This window comes from Pungitius pungitius, chromosome 5 (genome assembly GCF_949316345.1).
Source record: "Pungitius pungitius chromosome 5, fPunPun2.1, whole genome shotgun sequence".
NCBI classification, from domain to species: domain Eukaryota; kingdom Metazoa; phylum Chordata; class Actinopteri; order Perciformes; family Gasterosteidae; genus Pungitius; species Pungitius pungitius.
Genome location: NC_084904.1, coordinates 8,884,546 through 8,904,749, shown reverse-complemented (window position 1 = coordinate 8,904,749; position 20,204 = coordinate 8,884,546). Strand labels below are relative to the sequence as shown.

At 44.1% G+C, this 20,204-nt stretch overlaps 2 protein-coding genes across 5 annotated transcripts; one reads left to right on the top strand and one right to left on the bottom strand.

Moving 5' to 3' along the window:
* Positions 1-428: 428 nt before the first annotated feature.
* Positions 429-1,679, bottom strand: mrpl41 (mitochondrial ribosomal protein L41). 3 transcript variants are annotated; one of them, XM_037482765.2, is made up of 2 exons: positions 1,544-1,679; positions 429-1,048 (listed from the first exon to the last, which is right to left on the bottom strand). In XM_037482765.2, exon 2 carries the CDS (start codon positions 1,023-1,025, stop codon positions 618-620), a length of 408 nt encoding a protein of 135 aa, XP_037338662.1. In that variant the 5' UTR covers positions 1,026-1,048; positions 1,544-1,679; the 3' UTR covers positions 429-617. The 3 variants fall into 3 exon arrangements, with proteins under 3 accessions (XP_037338662.1, XP_037338661.1, XP_037338663.1); XM_037482764.2 differs by lacking the exon at positions 1,544-1,679 and adding an exon at positions 1,162-1,537; XM_037482766.2 differs by lacking the exon at positions 1,544-1,679 and adding an exon at positions 1,285-1,537.
* Positions 1,680-1,949: 270 nt separating this feature from the next.
* On the top strand, positions 1,950-18,869 carry pnpla7b (patatin-like phospholipase domain containing 7b). Of its 2 annotated transcripts, none has more exons than XM_037483063.2 (35): positions 1,950-2,015; positions 2,616-2,659; positions 3,218-3,292; positions 3,531-3,618; positions 3,996-4,075; positions 4,980-5,074; positions 5,472-5,612; positions 5,742-5,901; positions 5,994-6,074; positions 6,498-6,626; positions 6,896-6,976; positions 7,189-7,309; positions 7,418-7,495; positions 7,856-7,935; positions 8,399-8,548; positions 8,701-8,778; positions 9,283-9,488; positions 9,596-9,727; positions 9,883-10,006; positions 10,092-10,281; positions 10,565-10,714; positions 11,382-11,445; positions 11,683-11,851; positions 13,089-13,271; positions 13,345-13,463; positions 13,857-14,013; positions 14,151-14,267; positions 14,598-14,667; positions 14,919-15,035; positions 16,007-16,155; positions 16,267-16,419; positions 16,497-16,613; positions 18,061-18,145; positions 18,252-18,382; positions 18,479-18,869. In XM_037483063.2, the coding sequence occupies exons 2-35, from the start codon at positions 2,618-2,620 to the stop codon at positions 18,542-18,544; spliced, it is 3,978 nt and encodes a 1,325-aa protein (XP_037338960.2). In that variant the 5' UTR covers positions 1,950-2,015; positions 2,616-2,617; the 3' UTR covers positions 18,545-18,869. The 2 variants fall into 2 exon arrangements, with proteins under 2 accessions (XP_037338960.2, XP_062418290.1); XM_062562306.1 differs by having other exon boundaries at positions 1,978-2,475.
* The last annotated feature ends 1,335 nt before the right edge of the window (positions 18,870-20,204 follow it).

Sequence of the window (20,204 nt, the reverse complement as noted above, 5' to 3'; positions counted from 1 at the left end):
GGATGTGTTAGCAGCAGTAGGTGACAACACTCGCTGCTCTTGTCCACGTATTGTTTTGCTTCAGTGAGCAGAGCAGAGACAGTTTAAGGAGATCGCAGAGTAAACGCATACGTCCCGACGTCAGCGAACCGTCGGTCGGACCCTCAGCCCCAGCCCCCCCCCCCCCCCCCCCCCCGTCAGCGCCACCCAGCAGCGGCTGCTGTCTTTCTCGTGTGAGCTCATCAGATTTTTCCTAAAATGAAACATTGTTCACGAGTCCCAAAGCTCGAGTCCGAGTCGAGTCGGAAGTCACGCGTGTGTGCGACTCGAGTCGCACTCGAGTCCGAGTCTCAAACTCGAGTCCCCATCTCTGGATCCTTTGTATAACAGTATGAACTATTAATAGCCTCAGCACAGTAATCCTTTACAATGAGTAACACACAACAGCATACATTATAGACCCGTAGGATTTATTTTGCCTGATGATCACGTAACAGAAAAAAATCAATCATTTGTACAGGAACATTTTAAAAGTATAATACAGTCCTATTGTCTTGGGGATCAGCCCTGGTTGGACTGCAGCGTTCAGTCTTCACAGCAGACTGCCTTTCTTTGCACGTACAACACTGAGTCCATCTTCAGCGCACATAGTTCTTGGGATACAGCTTGAAGAGCTTCCCTTCCTGTTTGGGATTAAAACCATATTTCTCCAGCTGTCCCCTGCTGAAAGAGCCCTCTTCAAAGTCTTTCTGTATACGAGGGGCCACAACATCAGAAAACACGCTTTGTGCCGTGACTGGAGGCTCAGTTCCTTGAGGAGCGCGATATGATACGTAGGGCTTAAGTTTAAATCCCTCCAAGTTTGGCACCACAAACTCAGGAATCATGCTGCGTATGGACAGGAACTTTCCACTGGAGAGCCTCAGTCCAGTGGGCCTTGCTCCTCTTCCTTTATTGTGAGTCCTTGAGCCGCGTTTGCTGGTGAACTCCGACATTCTGTCTGCTCCTCGGACCAGACCCCTCATCAAAGTGGATAACACACCCATCCTCCTCCCTGGACAGAGAAACCCTGTGGAGGAGAAAGCATTGTTCAACACATGTGTTCCAGTGAAGACCGCATTGGAGGCCACAGAGGACCAGGACTTTGCAACCAGCTGACGTTTAGTGTACGTCATAGCTGACCTGTGTCCTGGTAGATGCGTGGGAATAAAGTGTGACAGCAGGGTGTTCATGGCGTCCAAAATCTTGCACATTATTTTCTGACACGCTTCACTAGATTATCTCCGTTACTTTGATAACACGTACCGGTAACGTTACTGAAACGATGAAGACTCGTTATACACGCGTCGTTCCTCGTGTAGTAAAACGGGTTCACGTTAGCATCACTATTTTAGCTGACGTTCTTCAGCTAATGTTGCTACCTAACGATAACGTTCGAGCCCGATGACGTTGTTGTGTCGTCCACTTGCTGACTAAAAACATGCATCGTTAGCGTTTAGTTAATTGTTATACATTTTAACTGATCTTTAGTTCAAACAATGTTACAAAATGCCTCTCCTCTCACCTTGAGCTCACTGTCGGTCCGATGAAAGCAATGTACAGCGCTTTCCAAGGAGATGCTCAGTGATTGGACGAAAGGCGAAACCATTGACCAATCACAGATAAGGATACTAGGACTGAACTGTCACCGCTCGTGGTGCATCAAGCTAATCATAGCGAACTAGAACACATTTCTATTACCCTTCAAGATAAATGCTGAAAAGGCGCAATTGGTATGCATAATGTAAATATGTATCTAGTTCTGTGTGATGTTGAACTATGGCTGTGTACCACTAAATCATCTAATCTAGAAATTGAATGATTACTTTCCGCCCTTCAAACTCAGTCCATAATGCCTACATCACGTCTGTCACGTCTCTCCTACATTTTACTACGTATTTTATTTTGATGGGCAATACAGGATTTTGAATTTTTGTTGTGTTGTCTTGACACTCTCAATGCATGTAGCGACAGACTAAAACTTTGACACAACAAAGGTACGTGAAGAAGTTGCTTGGTCAATTCAGTTTAAAAGCTCTGTTTGTTCGTGTGAATGTGTTGTCAATGCATACTTGTTTGTTCAGCTTTTTGCTCGCAAACTGTAGCGTGTGACATTTAACGGGCAGCTACAACAAACTTTAGGTAAACATTAGGTAAATTTGAGCTATTGTGGAATTGCATGTCAGTTCTCTGCGTAACGTTGCTGTTAAAGTGGCATTATAAGCAACAGAAGTGTACGTTGTTTTGCTCGCGCAAGCCAGCAACATGAGACTCTTTAAATATCTGTGTCCCCTGACCGACACCCCCCCCCCCGCCGACCTCTGTTTGTGAGGCGCAGCACGTGATCTCTAACCCAGATATGTGGGACCCTGCCCCGCGTGGCTCTGTGTCGGTCCGGTGGGAGGAGCGGTGCACTAGGGTCATCGGTTCGAGTCCCGCACTACGTCGATCACAAAAGTATTCCCATTAGCAACAAATTATCTCGAGTTAAAGCACATTAACATCCTTTGTGAAATATACATCAGTAATTTCAATTATTTTATATCACTCTTACAGATTGTAATGTGCTTTACTGCTGCGTTATGTTTTCTGAACAGAAATGAAAGACGATGAAGAAGATAAGATCTGCAGTATATCTACGGTAGGTTGTTCCTATTTAATGCACGTCCTTTGCCTAAAGTGAGGCTCCATACCCCTGTGTATAGTATTGGATTATTGGGCCCCTGGGAACAGACATACAAAAGGCCCCAGCATGTCTCCTATAGAGGAGCAGGGCACCAACAATATGATTATTTAGCTTTCGTTTGTTGTTGTTTTTTTATGTCTTTTTGTAGTTGTTTTGGTCTTTTTGAAGTTATCTTTTTTCCCACATCTCTGTGTAGACATTTGGTGTCTGGTCGTCTCTTAGCAGTTGTTTGTCTCTCTGTACTCCTTTGTGTCTCTGGGGTTGTTTTTCCTCTTCTCCTAGTCATTGCGAGTCTCGTTCTTGTCGTTTCAAATCGCTTTGAGGTCATTGGGACACTGTGTAGGGGAAGGCCAGGGGTGTGAGACTTTGAGCCCCTGTGCCGGTGAGACCCATTCAGGCACCCATCCCTTCCGTGTCCTTGTCCTCAGAAAGACCTTTTATGCACACCATTTTTACAATCCCATGTCAGGTCGATGTCCTGCTCTCAATGTTGTTCTGTCCTGCATGTTTCAGGGCTTGGTTCCACTCGGTAGTGAGATCAAGGCCAAGATGATGCAGCTGATGGAGGAAAGGACAGAGGCTAACATGGTAACCGCCGACACTCAATGTCTCACCTAACCCATACCCTAACCACTTCTTAAGCGGAGAACTAAATATATTTATATATATATATATAAAAGATTTAGAAATAGATAGGGTGATGTTGAGGAAGTGCTGTGGGGAAAATAGACAGACGGGTAACACATACAGTAAATGGCTCCTGTCATTCAGCACGTAACATGTGGATTGCTTTATTTAAGAGGACATGAATGTGTTTTTCTTCCAGTGGACGGCTGTGCTGATTGGAGCTGCAACACTTGTTTCGGTCCTTGGAGTCGTTGTGTTCCTTCTTCATAGAAGATACAAACGTACAAGTCAGTGCCTTCTGAATCGGTGTTCATGAGTATCTAAAAGGATGCAGCATGTAAAATGTGCACAGTTAACGTGGCAATAGTGGTTATGTCAGAGGAATAAGTGTTAGCATATCGGAGGTTATTATTCTTTATTATATAATTATGTTCACATTACATACGAGCATTCATTTGAAATATTATGTTAAGATTATTTGTTATTACCAGTATTAATAATGTTGCAGTAATAAGAAGTTTATGATGCTGAAGTTGTCAGTTCAGGGATCATAGCCCATGAACCGCTGGGCGATGTAGTGCATGAGGTCGATGCTCGTAGAGTGGACTGCAGGGTCCTTGGGAGGCATCAAACGCTCCTACAGAACCCGTGTGGTGTGTTTCAGAGGAGGAGGCCGGCGTTCCACACTACCGCTTCAGGAAGAGAGACAAGGTGATGTTCTACGGCCGAAAGATCATGAGAAAGGTCAGTGTCTCCTTCAACGTGCTGCGCAGGGTGGCTCCTTTTACGGCCAATCACACACTCTGCAGGGGGCCACGTCTCAATTATGAGTCCCAAAGGTCTTACTATATAGCAACCACATAGGTCCCGTAAAGCTACAGATTTAAACCAAAGATGACTTCATTACATCGGGGGCTCAGTGGAGAGCAGGGTCGTTCTTCAACAAGAGGATTGGTGGTTCCCCGGCCAGCACCACTGGTCCATGCCAACGTGTCCTTGGGCAAGACACCTTATAGCTCCCACAACTGTGTCCACGGTGTGTAAATGTTAGTACATTTATCATATCATATCATAACAATAAGTGCATTCAATCATAGATGGTGTGATTGGTCGAGGTGTTCAACAAGGACCTTTGTCCTCTTCTCTTATTGGCTGTGTTTCGCTGGGTGCAGTGGAATCTTGCAAAAACCTTTCCGGAGGAGGTAGAAGAAACTTGTATATTAACTGTCAGAATATTGAAACAGATTAAGCAAATATGACAAATAACTTTTTATTATAGTTACCAACTGCAGATTTAATTTTTTAGAATCCTCAAAGACCCCTAAATTTCTTAATATAAAAAAAGTTAATTCCTCTTTTTGCTAGAGCTTATAATAACAGCTTATTGTCCTATGTACATTTTAGGAGTGTAGCTTGAGCCCACTGTCTCCAGCTTATCATAATCATGACCTGAAAAATGATAGCAAAAATAGTAAAATATTGTGTTCAATTGTCTTGAACATGTGATAATTCTGTGAGTTCAATAAACTGTGAATATCTGGTGATGTTTTTACATTTAAAATGACAGAAATGTATGTCCATATTTGTCTTTGTTTAAAATACATTTAGGATGTTAATCATCACTTGATGCAAACCCCTCCTGATGCAGGTGCAGACCTTGTCCTCAGCTCCTCCCTCTACTTCAAACCCCGCCTCCCGTCAGAAAGTGAGGAAAAGGACCAAAGTCCTATCTATAGCTCGCAAGTGAGTCTCGTTTTCAGCATTTGTTTTTCAACATTGTTGTAAGCAACAGTTTGTCGAAGTAATCTCAACCCGAGGTCCAAGTTAGTGGACCTTGAGTTATTTTATCAAAAAAGATAAGCTGGTATTTTAAGATACAAAGGAACAGGGAAAATTTCCAAATCAGAGCCAGCCAACACTACATGTTGGATATCTTTTCAATAATATACTATTTAAACCCTCATTAAACAATAAGAAGAAGAAGAAGAAAGTCGAATACACAGAGGTGATGTGTTTTAAGTCTGAAAAGAGCTCCGTTTCAGTTTAGATGTGAGAAACCTTTTAGAAAGATACAAATCAAAGTAGTTCATTTTGACAGGATGAAGAATACCTTTTCTAAATGTGTGTGTGTTTGCTTTAGGATCCTCCGCATTCGGAAGGAGCCCCCCACCTTGCAGCCCAAGGAGCCCCCCCCCTGTCTGCTGGAGGCCGACCTGACGGAGTTCGATGTGAAGAACTCCCATCTACCATCGGAGGTGCTGTACATGCTGAAGAATGTCAGGTAGGTCAAAAGGCCGCGGTTTTATTTCCATCAAAGCACAGTTTCTTACTAACAAAATGGAATCTTTTCTTTCTCTCTTATCGTTAAAGTCCTACAACTGCATTGTGTATGCTCGTGTGTTGTAACTAGGGTGCTCGGCCACTTTGAGAAGCCTCTTTTCCTGGAGCTGTGTCGTCACATGGTGCTGATCCCGCTGCATCAGGGAGAGGCCCTCTTCCGACCCGGGGACATTGACGACAGTATCTACGTGGTTCAGGACGGCTGCCTGGAGCTGTGCATCCGCGAGAGTGTAAGACACCTACCGATCCACTTACTACCAGTAGATCAGTGCTTCCCAGCTTGTGGGTGATGGTGGGAAGCGCTCGTGTGCTCTTGCTGCAGGATGGAACCGACGCTGTGGTGAAGGACGTTCTCCCAGGAGACAGTGTTCACAGTTTGCTCAGTATCCTGGACATCATCACGGTACGTCTTCCTCCCCATTAGATCTCAACTGGCCATTATATCAAGTGATATGAATGCCTTAACTGATGCATCTTTCTAGTTTATACTACTAGTTCAGTTTTTCTTTCAATCATTCATCTGCTAACATTATACAAATGTCTTAAAGGATCAAATCAAAAAGGAATGACATTTTGAATAGACATGCGCGTACATTTCAAGCTCATTGGTTTGTGGAGGCACACAACTGAGAGTGGATCATTGTAGCTTTTCATTCAACAAGGACCTTTGGGCAAATTCTCATCATTTTGTGTTCCATATATTCGCTATTGCCCTTCTTGTTATTCATGTCTATATTTTGAGCATATTACCACTGAATTTAGTAATGTTTTTTATAGAAGATTTGCATCACTCTCAATGGGGCTGTTTCTTCACCTCTTAAATCAGGGATACCCGGCACCTTACAAAACAGTGTCTGCCAGAGCTGCAGTTCCCTCCACCATCCTGCGTCTGCCAGCTGCAGCCTTCCAGTCCGTCTTTGAGAAGTACCCTGAAACCCTGGTCCGTGTCATCCAGGTAAATCGATGTTCCTTTTAGCATGGCATTAGTAATACCTGGGGGGCCTTTGTAATTCATAGCTGCCGTTCCATCAACAATTTTGGAGGTGCGTTCACTGCGTTTCGGCTGCAAATTTGGAAGGTTCATACAAGACCCATTCACACCACAGTGTTCAATAAACACAACTAGTGATGATAAGAACAATACTATCTGTAACATTACATGTAATTATCATGTAGTATAAGGTTCCTTCCCGTCTGAGTGTGTTTGTGTTTGTGCGTCTGTAGATAATCATGGTGCGTCTCCAGAGAGTGACCTTCCTGGCCTTACACAACTACCTTGGCTTGACCACTGAGCTCTTCAACCCGGTACGTTTTGGGCTGATTGGGCTCTGTGAACCTCCCTCCTGGTCCTGCTGTCAGATATGCAGCACTGTCCTAAAGCAGAGTCGTCCTGAGAGCAACTATTACATTAAGTCCTCAAGACAATAACCGAGTTATTGTACTGGACAAAAACCCAAGCACAGTCTGAGTTTGAGCTGGTCTACAAACTAAATACGGCTGCTGTTTGTGTGTTCCAGGAGAGCCAAGCCGTCTCCTTGGTGTCGCTGGCCCATGTTCTGGGGGAGGCTCATCCACAAAGAGTCCTCCGCAGGGAGCCGTCCCATTCTGATGAGCTCGCCTCTGAAAAAGGAGACGCGGGTCAGAAACCACAGCCTCCTCTCAACATTTCACCGATAGCCAGCGCTTTTGTGTGTGTGTGTGTGCGTGTGTGTGCGTGCAACGTTTTCTTTTTTCACACTTGAACAGAAAGGTCCAACTCGTCTGACATGTCCACGTCTGCCTACAAAAAGTCTCGCTCTGCCTCCACCCCGCTGGCTGTTACAGGTACACAAGCATACACACACTAAATATCAGCGTGTACTACTATACCACACTTCAATGTAGTCATTATGTAGAAGCCAATCCACAACACATTATGTACACCATCAGAGCAGCATCTGAATTTCGTCCTCATCTAGATTAGAAATGCTTACATGAGATCTGAGTTGTAAAGAAACCTTACAAATCTGGGTTGGGGAATGTTTTAATCATTTATTTTATTTATTCAAGACCAACAGAAGTATCATCAGTTTTCTATACAGCACATCGATGGATTCAGGAGCTTGTCCATCTGTCAATAATAATAATCAATGAATATTAAACCCTAATGAGATATGTGTTGCCTGTATGTTTTTTTTATTGCAGCTGAAATGTCAGCCGAACTCAAGGGAGTATGTGAACAGACTCAAGTTCCCAAAGAAGACACTCTGCCTCACGCTGTGAAGGTCTCTGGGTGGAGATGTTCTTTCTTACATTTGGAGTCCAGTTTCAAACATCTTGGAGCAGTTAAACAAAATGCGTTATAGTCTAAATGGGCAGGTCTTCGGTTTGCTCCTAGTTCAGGGTAATACATCTCAACAAGGCTGTAAAGCAGTAAGACAAGGGAGCGGGTTTATAAGCACAGCAGTAGGCTGCAAACCCAAAGCAGTACAACATCAGCCATTTTCCTTTGTCCAAGGAGCCCATGCATTCTGCTACCGGCACACTACTCCCAATGGTGCCAGTGTACTGGCTTTGTGTTTGTTTCTATGATTGAGCACATTAAAATGCCAGTTTGATGTAGACTTGGCTTAGTATTTATTCAAGCTGTACACAACAGCGTTACACAATAAAACATCCCTTTAGTATGGTGCATAGGTACAGACCTGGTGGATGTCGTTTAGCCTGTGCTTCTCTTCTGTCTTCCAGTCTATCCTGAAGAAGACTGTGACGATGCAGCCCGCTCCATCTGCCGTTTACCACTACAGTGATGCTGGAGGAGGCAACGCACAGAATAATAAAATTAACGCCATTTTCCAAGCTGCCAAAAAGGATCTGCTGAAGGTCATCCAAATACAGGTAGAGTACACATACAATTCTCCTTGTTTTAGATATGGAATAATCAGCAACCATAGAATAAAAACTATGCTGGTACGTTGGTTTTGGTGATCTGGCAATGAATCCATTCTTCTTGATTTAGTTGCTTTTAAAATGTTCTGTTATATCATCAGAACCCCGGTCTACTGGAGGGGAGAGTGATCCTTCGACAGGTCAAAGCCGGTTCTGTTGTGGCCCACCAGGGAGACCAGGTCAGTGTGTGCCGGAAGTGACGCGTGGGTTACAGCTGATGTGAAGTGTAGTGTCAGGCTAACACTGTTAGTGACCTTAGCACCGTGGAAACAGAAAAACTTCCACCTTCACCTTTACTTTACTAGATATTATTTTCTTGGCAACAAAGATTGTGTTCACATTCACTGTTTCTTAAAGGAAATTGTGTTTCTTTAATTCTAGTGAAACACGTTGAATGCATTTCTTTGCACTTCAAAATTTGCAAAGCTGATTGTTGTTAAATGGTTGAAACTTGCTTTTTTTTGGTAGTATACCTGTTAAAACGATTTCAGTAGGTCGGTAGAATGATGTTTCATCAGCACACCTGACTATGGATAGAAAGGACTTTTGTAGCCCTCTGAGGTGCTCAGGTGTTCTCACTACACAGGACATGTCAGGAAGCATAACTATAACATTCTCTGCACTCATTGAACACCATGCAAATAACATTAAGGGTGGCACCATGTCCTTCCCATTTCTTGCAGGATGCGAGCGTGGAATTTGTCATCTCAGGGTTGCTGCATGTTTACCAGCGTATGATAGACCGCGAGGAGGACACCTTGCTCTTTGTCACCCACCCGGGGGAGATGGTGGGTCACCTGGCTGTCCTCACGGGGGAGCCCCTTATCTTCACTGTGAGAGCTCACAGAGACTGCACCTTCCTCTCCATATCCAAGGCCCACTTCTATGAGTAGGATCAAGCTCACACACTAAACATTCAGCCGTTCTATGGGCATGCAGAGCAGCTTTCCATCACAGCTCTAGGATGCAATGACATCTGTGTTTTGGACTTGGCAGGATGATGCGGGAGGAGCCCAGTGTGGTGTTGAACATAGCGCACACTGTGGTGAAGAGAGTGTCACCATTTGTGAGGCAGATTGACTTTGCCCTGGACTGGATGGCTGTGGAGGCTGGCCGTGCCGTCTACAGGTATCTGCAGTGGATAGCAAAGCTATTAACACATTTATTGTTGTGTTTTGGAGACAATAGAAAAACAAGAGAACAGGAATAGAAATACGTCATGTTATGTGAAAGAAAATTGAAAAGTGTTACGTTTGACTTTCTGATCTCCTGCTTGTTTGTAGACAGGGGGACAAGTCAGACAGCACCTTCATCGTCCTCAGTGGCCGACTGCGCTCCGTCATCGCAAAGGATGATGGGAAGAAGGAGCTGGCTGGAGAGTATGGTCGTGGGGATCTAATTGGCGTGGTGAGTGGACACAATCTGCTCCACTGGAGCAATGGGCTTTCAGGCGGCGCATATTGCAGTACAACAGCTGTTCTGGATTGTCCAGGTTGAGGCCCTGACCCACATGAACCGAGCCACCACGGTGCACGCTGTCAGGGACTCTGAGCTTGCAAAGTTACCTGAAGGGGCTCTGAACTCCATCAAGCGGAGGTATCCTCAGGTCGTCACCAGGCTCATTCATCTGCTGGGACAGAAGATCCTGGGCAACATGCAGCAGGGCAGTGGCCCCCTGGCTGGTGATTACACACCCTTTTCCACAGTGGGTTTCAGGATGGGGCTGGTGGGATATGTTTAATTCTCTTTGTGTTTGCTGAACCGTCCTTTACACATTGAACTGGAACTGGCACAGCTGTTTGTATGATTATTTAACAGCACAGCAGCTGATTTGTGTACCCAAATGACACAGGGTGAACATGTCAGAGCCTCATTCTGCTGCACTATAGAAGCATACACAATATGCATTATAGACAACATTTATATCTGTGCCATCCAATGAGAAACCCCCGTTCCGCCCTGCAGCTCGAAGTCTGGCTCTCCACACCCCCACCAGTAAGTGGGATGCTGGCAATCCGGCGTCTAACCTGTCCACTGTGTCTCTCCTGCCGGGATCTGAGGAGGTCCCCCTCACTGCCTTTGCTCTGGAGCTGCAGCATGCTCTTAGTGGCATAGGTACACACACACACACACACACACACACACACACACACACACACACACACACACACACACACACAGTGCTTACTTTGTAAGTTACCAAAGGAGACAACTTCATGGAATATGAACACTAGTTATTTTCATAGCACATTTTACGGGCCATGTGTAAATGTATTTGATAGTACATAGAACAAGTAAGTAGATGTTTGTGTTATTATGCCGCCTGCAAATGTTGTGGCCAAAGGTCAAGGTCACTGGGACCTCACAGAACTTGTTTCGGGTTTTAACTCAAAGTGTCATGTTAATTATGACATTTTCCCACAAAATATGAAGTAATTACATTTTGTCAAACATGATATGGAGGTAAACTACAACTTGACAGGTTCTGCAAAGACAATATTTCTCTCCTCAAGAGCGTATTTACAAATGCACAAAGGAGGGAAGATTAAGAGTGCTCGTCAATTAAAGATAAAGATATTTCCTTTGATAAAACCTTTTCCAACATCAAAATGACTATAAGGACCAGGGCAGAAGGGAAGTGAATCAAATGTATTGCCAAACAATACTAGTGTGACAAATATGCAAAAACTTTACAACCAGGAGGGGGGGGCGGCAAATGCCTTTTCATGGCGCTGTATGTCTTAGGTCTACTAACTAAATGATGTGTTTCTGTTGTGTGGAGGTCCCACTCTTCTCCTGACCAGTGACATCATCAAACAGCGCCTCGGCTCTGCTGCTCTAGACAGGTACTTGTTGTTTGAGTGATTAAAAACGTAAATACTGCATACAGTACCAGTCAAAAGTACAGGTTTATGTTAAAGTTCATGACAAATGTCTTGTTCCTATGTTTGGCTCTTTCTGAAAGAAACTCTCTTAATCTTACGATCCACAGCTCATGAGGAACAGACATGATTTGTTTAACAGAAGGTATGTAATGTACATAGTGAACAGGTTAAACATTGTTTCATGTCTTTGTGTTACAGTGTCCACGAGTACCGTCTGTCCAGTTGGCTCGGGCAGCAGGAAGACATCCATCGCATTGTCCTCTACCAGTCGGACCCTCGGCTCACGCCGTGGACCCAGCGCTGCATCCGCCAGGCTGACTGCATCATCATTGTGGGGCTGGGTGAGCAGGAGCCCACTGTGGGTGAGGTCAGTCCAAAAACCCTCCCGACAGGTCAGCTGGGAAGAATGTGATGTGCCAACACACAGCCTGGATTCATATAATTAGTACAACAGTCACCTCCCAACATTGAATGCCATTCCCTCCTGTTGTGATTCAAAGAGGTTATGGTTATTTAAAGGATTTGGCTTTTTGTAGTGTTCCATGTGTTGGCGGATAGGTAGCTCAACATCGTGTTTTGTTAATCACCATAAGTGATGAAGTGCTGCATTGAAGGTATTGTTCATCTGTTACGCTGTTCATTCTGTACACATGGCATCTATTGCACTCCCTGCTGTCCTCCTGACGGAGGGAGCCCTCCATCAGGAAGCGTTTTCTCTCAATCTAAACAACAAAGGTTGATCACCTTTCATCACAAATGCCTCTACATTGTACTGACCAGCGTTGATGTTGATCCAGGTTAAGTCGTACAGCGCCTATGAAAACGCATTCCTTTCATACAGGACTTTTTAAAAGTCTACCGTTGATACATATTCGTACCTAATTTGGTACTTCTGAGTAAAATGTGCCCTCAGAGATGCTTTGTGAAAATATTGTGGGAGGTATTAGAGTCCGCTTTAAATGTGTGTGCTAGGTTTGTAGCGCCTTTAGAAGCACCTTTCTTGCTCGTGCCGAAGAATGTTGCTGTGGTGACCCTGATTGGCAAAACATCAAAAGCTTGATCATTTCTAATTTAAAGTCCATCGAATTTACTTACTTAAAACAAGCCAAAGCATAGAGACCAGTAGGTGGCGCTATGAATTAAATATTTGCTTGTAGATGTCTTTAACCTTTTAACGTAGCATTATAACCTTCACCAAGAAGCATCATCAATGTCTTAATGCCTGTCTGACCAAATTAAGGATGCATTTGATTCATCTGTGGGCGGAAGGATGTGACCAGAGACATTAAGAGCTGATTAAAGGACGTATGGCCCACTTCCAAGGTCTCTAGACCATAACGACCTAATTTCAGACTTTAGTGCTTCCCTCCAAATATAAATATATACATTCCAAATGTCAGCTAGCTGAAAACCAATATTCCTAGACTAGTAGTCTCACCTTGAAATGATATTGAAATTCGAAAGAGAAAAGGTTCTTTGCTAAATGAAATGAGTTAATCTGTGTAACTTGAAAAGCTACATCACAGTATTTCTGACCCACAATGTCCACAATGAGCTGAATGGAAGCTATAGTATGTCTTCTTCTTCCTCCTCTCCACCTGTAGTTGGAGCAAATGCTGGAGGGCAGTGCGGTGCGTGCTCAGAAGCAGCTGGTGCTGCTGCACCGGGAGGATGGCCCTCCGCCCAAAGGGACGGCCGAATGGCTGAACATGCGGAGATGGATCTCCAGTCACCATCACCTGTCCTGCCCCCGCAGAGTGTTCTCCCAAAGGAGCTTACCCAAACTGGTACTAACTGACAACCAACCAAAGTGTTCATTGGAAATTCTGCACCACTTTGCAAATGCCTCTTTGTTTCCAGAGAGAGTTGTACCAGCGCGTGTTTGAGAAGTGTCCAGATCGGCACTCTGACTTCTCGCGTCTGGCCAGGATTCTGACAGGAAACGGCATTGCCCTCGTGCTGGGTGGAGGAGGCGCCAGGTACACACACGTCCAACATCAAGGAGCAATCACACACTCTGCAATCCCAAAACGGAATGCAGTACCTTAGTACCTCCACATAGTAGCTAAATCAATAAATATGTTATATGTATGATCCAATAAGCAGGAATATAGTCAACGTTTGCTTTCTGATTGGCGTGTTTCTGTGACCTGGAGCTTTGATGAGGTAGGTAGCAGTAGTGTGCTCCTCTCAGCTACGACCTCACAGCCGCTAGACACATGACTACCTGAGACACTACGCTAATCACGTGTTATATGTGTTACTACATATGTTTACTACTAGCCGACTTGTAACCATGGTACAGGTTCTGTCAGACACATCTATATGTATATGAGATGGATAATGATTGATTGAGGACCGTCTGTTCTTAGAGGCTGCTCTCAGGTCGGTATACTGCGGGCTCTGAACGAGGCGGGGATCCCGGTCGACATGGTGGGGGGCACCTCCATCGGCTCCTTGATGGGAGCGCTGTATGCTGAGGAAAAGAACAACAGTCGCATGAGGGTCCGGGCTCGAGAGTGGGCCATGGTGTGTTTCACTGCAGATAAGAAAACACACAAAACATGTTTGAGTCTATTTGAAAACACCTGTTTAATGTGTATCCTCACAAGACTTCTCTCTGCAGAGAGAATTTCACTTTTGTGTTAAATTCCTTTACTTCTCAGGATATGACGTCTTACTTTAAGAAGATCTTGGATCTGACATACCCGGTTACTTCCATGTTTTCTGGGGCTTCCTTTAACTCGGGCCTCAGGTCGGTCTTCAAGGGCAAACAGATAGAGGTAAGTGAAGGCTTCTCCAAACAAACAAGGAACTGGAGGCACAAGGGATTAGCAGACTTTAAGGGGATGTGGTTCCAAAACCCCAAGGTTTCCTGCCTCTAACACATCAGCTGTGATGTGTGTTGATCATTTGGATTCAGTCACCACAGCTGTGTGTACAATGTGGCATTATGTATTCCCCCTTTATATTGAGCCCTGCTTTTTATTATTCTGGGGGAATATAAATATAAGTGTTCTCCCAGTTGTTGTTACAAAGTATCAGTGAGCACTTGTGCGATCTTTTCATAATATTAGTCTGATACTTTCCACTGATATTTCTGCCTTTGCTAGGACCTGTGGCTGCCGTACTTCAACATTACAACAGATATCACAGCTTCCTCCATGAGAGTTCACACTGACGGTCTGTGCAACTTTGGACTTTTTGATTCATTTCTTGTTTCTTTAAAAGATACGTTTTTTAAAGATTTCAAAATTTCCCAATTGTGGAATCCCCTCTTAAAATAAACATTTTTAAAAGAGATTCCTGGGGATCGGGGAATGATGGGCAACAAGCACATGTAGATGTAAATGAACCAGAACACAAGAGAAGTAGCTGTGATGTGTAATCTTTTTTCCCTTTGGTTTACCTTTCCGCTCTCTCTCCTTTTCTAGGGTCGTTGTGGCGCTACGTCCGAGCCAGCATGTCCCTGTCTGGCTACCTGCCTCCTCTCTGTGATCCCAAAGACGGACATCTCCTCATGGACGGAGGGTACATCAACAACCTGCCTGGTGAGAGACACGAACATGCTGCCACACAATATAGCAACACCACCTTTTTGTTTAAACATCGTCAAAGGTGAGTGGTCAGTAATCCATTAAAATGTTCCTCCATTTGACCCGATTTACTATTAAATTCGGGTTTGCACTGACCTATTTCTATTTATTTTTTGGTTTTAGTTTTTGGGAGGAGAGAATTATTATTAATATAATTTGTTGCTCTTACATTTGATCTAATTTGCTTGCAAAATTAAAATACTTGGCAAAATTGAAAAAATTGAAACGTAAAAGAATGTCAGCAATGCCTGCCAAAAAATGAAAGTAAAATATCTTAATTCAAATAACAAATCAAGGTTGCGCAAAGCAAGTTATTTTACCGCTTTTTCCTGTATTATTCAAACCACAGTCACCCTGTGTTGTCACTACGAAACTCATCACTCCTGCTTCTACTCTCTGTCTGGACTATTCATGGTTTTCCTCAGTTTACTTGTGTCAGACTCACAGTGCTTTTACTCACTGTGACATCACTGACCGGGTCTGGGCCAAGAATAGGATCATTTTTTACACTGTAAATTTGAGGACTTCTTTAGTCTCCAGATTAAGAATTTTCCCAGAACTATTTTTTCCCTGTGCCGTGGTGCACATTTATGTGAAATGAAATATGCCTACATGTCTCCTGTCCACGATTACTTCCCTCCTTCTCTCATTATTTTGATAGATTTTTGGGGTTTAGCGATGCAGGGACTCCAAAAAAGGTTGCCTTATCAGCAGGCAGAGCAATCTTCTTCTGAAAATGCCTAACCAGTACAGTGCTACTCGCTACAGAGAGTCCTGGGTTAAGACTCATCAACACCAGAGATGTCAAATAGATCACGGCTCATTGTGTGAACCTCTTTGCTCGTAATAAGAAGCTGATTGGTGAGATGTGCTATGTGGGCCCCTAAAACCTGGAGTGCATGTGTTCCTCTCATTTGGGGATCTAGCTGATGTGGCGCGTTCTATGGGGGCCAAGGTTGTGATTGCAATCGATGTAGGAAGTCGGGATGAAACCGACCTGACCAACTATGGGGACTCCCTGAACGGCTGGTGGCTGCTGTGGAAACGCTTCAACCCTCTGGCAGAGAAAGTGAAGGTACACCTTCCTGTCACGTGTCCTCTGTACTTATTCCGGTTCTAAGATTATTTGGACATCTGCTGAACTTATTTTGGAGGAACTGTGGAGAGTCTGTATGTTTCCTTCCAGGTCCTGAACATGGCAGAGATCCAGACCCGGCTAGCTTACGTGTGCTGCGTGCAGCAGCTGGAACTGGTTAAAGACAGCGAATACTGCGAGTACATCCGGCCCCCCATCGACCACTACGGCACGCTAGAGTTCGGCAAGTTCGACGAGATTGCTGTGAGTTTCCATGTATCCATGTGACTGCCCTGTGACGGCTGGAGCCTCCCTGTAAGCCTGCTTCACTGTGTCCCCAGGAGGTGGGATACCAGCACGGAAAGACCTTATTTGATGTGTGGCAGCGCAGCGGCGTGGTGGACAGCATGCTCAAGGACAGACATCAGGAGGAGTTCCACAAGACCAAAACTGGTCATGTGAGTCCACACTACGGACACTACTTTCAAAGCCATGGCCATGTTGTTTGGTTTTGTCTGACCTGTTTGGACTTTATGTGTAGACATGTAGTGTAATTTCACTATGAAGCCTATGGCTCAGGGGGTAGAGGAGCACTAGGTAGGGGGTCCATCCTGTCCTTGAGAAAGCCTATCGCTCCCAGCTCGGTGCCATGAGGTAAAACGTCTTTTCATTATTGATATTATGATTTTAAAAGGGTTCACCATTCAAAAAACAGTAAGTAATCTAAAGTAGTTACTACAGTACTGAGAAAGTATTCGCACCCTTCCTGGTTTCTTTTTTTGGCAAATTTGTCACACTGAAATGTTTCAGATTCTGTGAAAAGGTTCTTGCCCTTCCTGCACAGCGATATGAGAGACTCATGACCGGGCATCACAAACCAAGTTGTTACATTACATTACATCACATGTCATTTAGCTGACGCTTTTATCCAAAGCGACTTACAATAAGTGCATTTCCACATAGATACAAACTCAGAAAACAAGTAACAAGAAAGTACATTTTTCATCAAATAAGCAGTTACAAAACATGTTATAGATAAGTGCCATTATAAGTACAATTTAAGTGCTATCATTTGTTAGTGCTACGGTTTGCTAGTGTTTTAGTCAAGGTAGAGTCTAAAGAGGTGTGTCTTGAGTTTTCGACGGAAGATGTAGAGGCTCTCTGCAGTCCTGATGTCATCAGAGAGCTCATTCCACCATCTGGGAGCCAGGACAGCAAAGAGTCGCGAGTGCTTTTCTCTCAGTGAGGGAGGAACAAGCCGCTTGGCAGATGCAGATCGAAGTGTGCGGGTTGGGATGTAGGGTTTCACCATGTCCTGGATGTAGACTGGTCCCGATCCATTCACAGCATGGTACGTCAGTACCAATGTTTTGAACTGGATGCGGGCAGCCACTGGTAACCAATGAGGAGAACGGAGAAGTGGTGTGGTGTGGAAGTATTTTGGAAGGTTGAAGACCAGTCGAGCTGCTGCATTCTGGATGAGATGCAGTGGTCGAATGGCGGTAGCAGGGAGACCTGCCAGGAGAGAGTTACAGTAGTCAAGACGGGAGATGACAAGAGCCTGAATCAGTACCTGTGCCGCCTTCTGAGTGAGAAGGGGTCGTATTCTCCTGATGTTGTAGAGCGTGTATCTACAGGATTGTGTCGTCGCTGCGATGTTGGCAGTCAGGGAGAGTTGTGCCCCCTTTGTTGCTGCAAAGGGGGCACAACCGGTTCTTAGGGAACAAGTACAATAACAAAGGGCCACGTAGGTTCAGACAGTCAATCAATGAAATGATCATTTAATATAAAAATGTCTTTGAGAAGAATGCAATGTAACATAGCTTTCTAAATCATCAGGAACTGTGAGATTAAAGAGCATTGTGGCTGACTTAAACTAACCCTTGAATGACGTGTCTCTTTCAGGTTGTTACTTGTCCAAATGCCTCCTTCACAGACCTGGCAGAGATCGTGTCGAGAATCGAACCTGTGAAGAATGCCCTGATCGATGGTAGGTTATCAGTCAAATATGGAAATATCGACCCAATGCCCCAAAAATGAAAAGGTGGAATCCTTCTCCGGCTGCCGGTAGTATAACTAAACATTGTCTCAATCAGAGGAACCGTCTGATGAGTACCAGACGGACTACGATGAGGAGGCTGTGGAAAGCGCTCTGTCTGACTTTGAGGCGTTCGCCGCCGGCAGTGGACCCACAGAAGGAGAAGAGACTGCTGACACTGCTGAAACTGTAAGCACAAGCCAACACGTCCTCCATCCGCCGTGAAACCCCTGCACAGTCCTCCCAGCTCACGGAACTGAGCACTTTTGTTTTCCTGTTCCACAGGACGAGGAAATTTCAAGCCGAGTTCGACGCCGGCCGAAGAACGCCCCGCAAAGTGGGCGGCCATGACACCCATCGAAGCCGGGACCTTCTGCGTGGCCCCTGAAGATGGGCCACAACAAGCACATCTCAGTTCAGTGATTCTGGAAACCTGTGGTAGTTTCACTGAGTTAAAGGGACAATCCCCTTCCAAATCAACGTCTCTGGATGCTCGGAGGCGGGGACAGTTTTTATTCACACTGCTGCAGGCTCGCACCCGACTAGCACTGCAGAGTAGAGAGGCAAAGTAAACATGAAAACAAACTGTAACCACTGTAGTGTTGGTAAAAAGTGCAATTAGGAGGCTGGCTTGGACCCTTGTCCTCCTGCCCAGTGGCTCCGGAGAAGGACATGTGTTACCTGGGAGTCTTTTCTGCGTGTTGTACGTGTGGCAAACAGAGCCTTGTAAAGAACCGTAGCTTCATTCAAGCATCACCGTCATCGTGACAAATTACATATTATAAAACGTACCAATGTTTTATGTGCCTGGAATACTTTAGGAAAGGTCCAATGATGAAGGGATTTTATTTTTATACAAGCAAAGTGTCCGTATATCACAGTCCAACTATTTGCAAAAGCAAGGCACAGTGTGTGTTTTCCTGGTTCCTTCATGGCCTGTATTTTAGCTTTCTCCTACTTGAATACTATATTTCATACGTATTCTCCAAAATCCTCAACAAGGTGAGCAGCAAAATGGGATTTTTACAAATAAATATATATTTGTTTGTCTTCACAAAACAAGTAACTACATATGTTTTATGTGCAGACATTTTTATTCTTATTCATTGGTTGTTTTGGTTTGAGACAGCCTGATGTCTCCACACGTCCTCCAGGATAACTGGATAACTGACGTTACACATTAAAATGAGCTAAACACGTTAATCTGCCTCAATGTCTTACACCAGGTATTGTTACTGAACTTGGATAAACTTGTTTGCACATTTTGTTTCTATATCTATGACCGGAGAAATGAAGATCAATGAAGAAGAACAAGAAGCCGATCAATAACGACACCAGCTCCAGTATTGCTGTAAATAGACACTACTAAAAACAGAGACCTTTTCATGTCAAGCTGCTGTTAATATGATCATCATTTAGCCCAGAACTATCCAACACTGATACTGATAACCCTTTCATCACCGTGGTTACAGAGCTCCAGTGGTATTGACTCAGTGATCCCTTGTTTTAGGTTTTTATGGCTGTGGCATAAAAAAGAAAAGGGTTAAGAATATTGTGTCGTGGATCATAAATATACAATGTTTGTTTGTGTTAATGGTTTTGTGCTGAATGTTTGAATCTTTGAAAAAGACTTATCTCGGTTTGTTACCTACTTTGTTACTTTTTGTTAATTGGTTACACTGGATTATTAGTATTGTATCTAATGAAAATTATAGAAAAACTGAATGGAAAAGTCTGTAAATAATTTCCCATCCATCATCTTCAAATCTGTGAAACCTAAAATGCTGATAATACTGTTATTAATTCAATTAAATAAATAACCAAATGTTATTTACTGAACATCTTAGATCAGAGGTTTGATATATATACATATATGTGTATGTACACACACACACACACACACACACACACACACACACACACACACAATTGTGGTCAAACATTCACATTCACTAGTCATGAACATGTATATCATTTCTACAATTAATTTTACTGTGATGGAATGATTGGA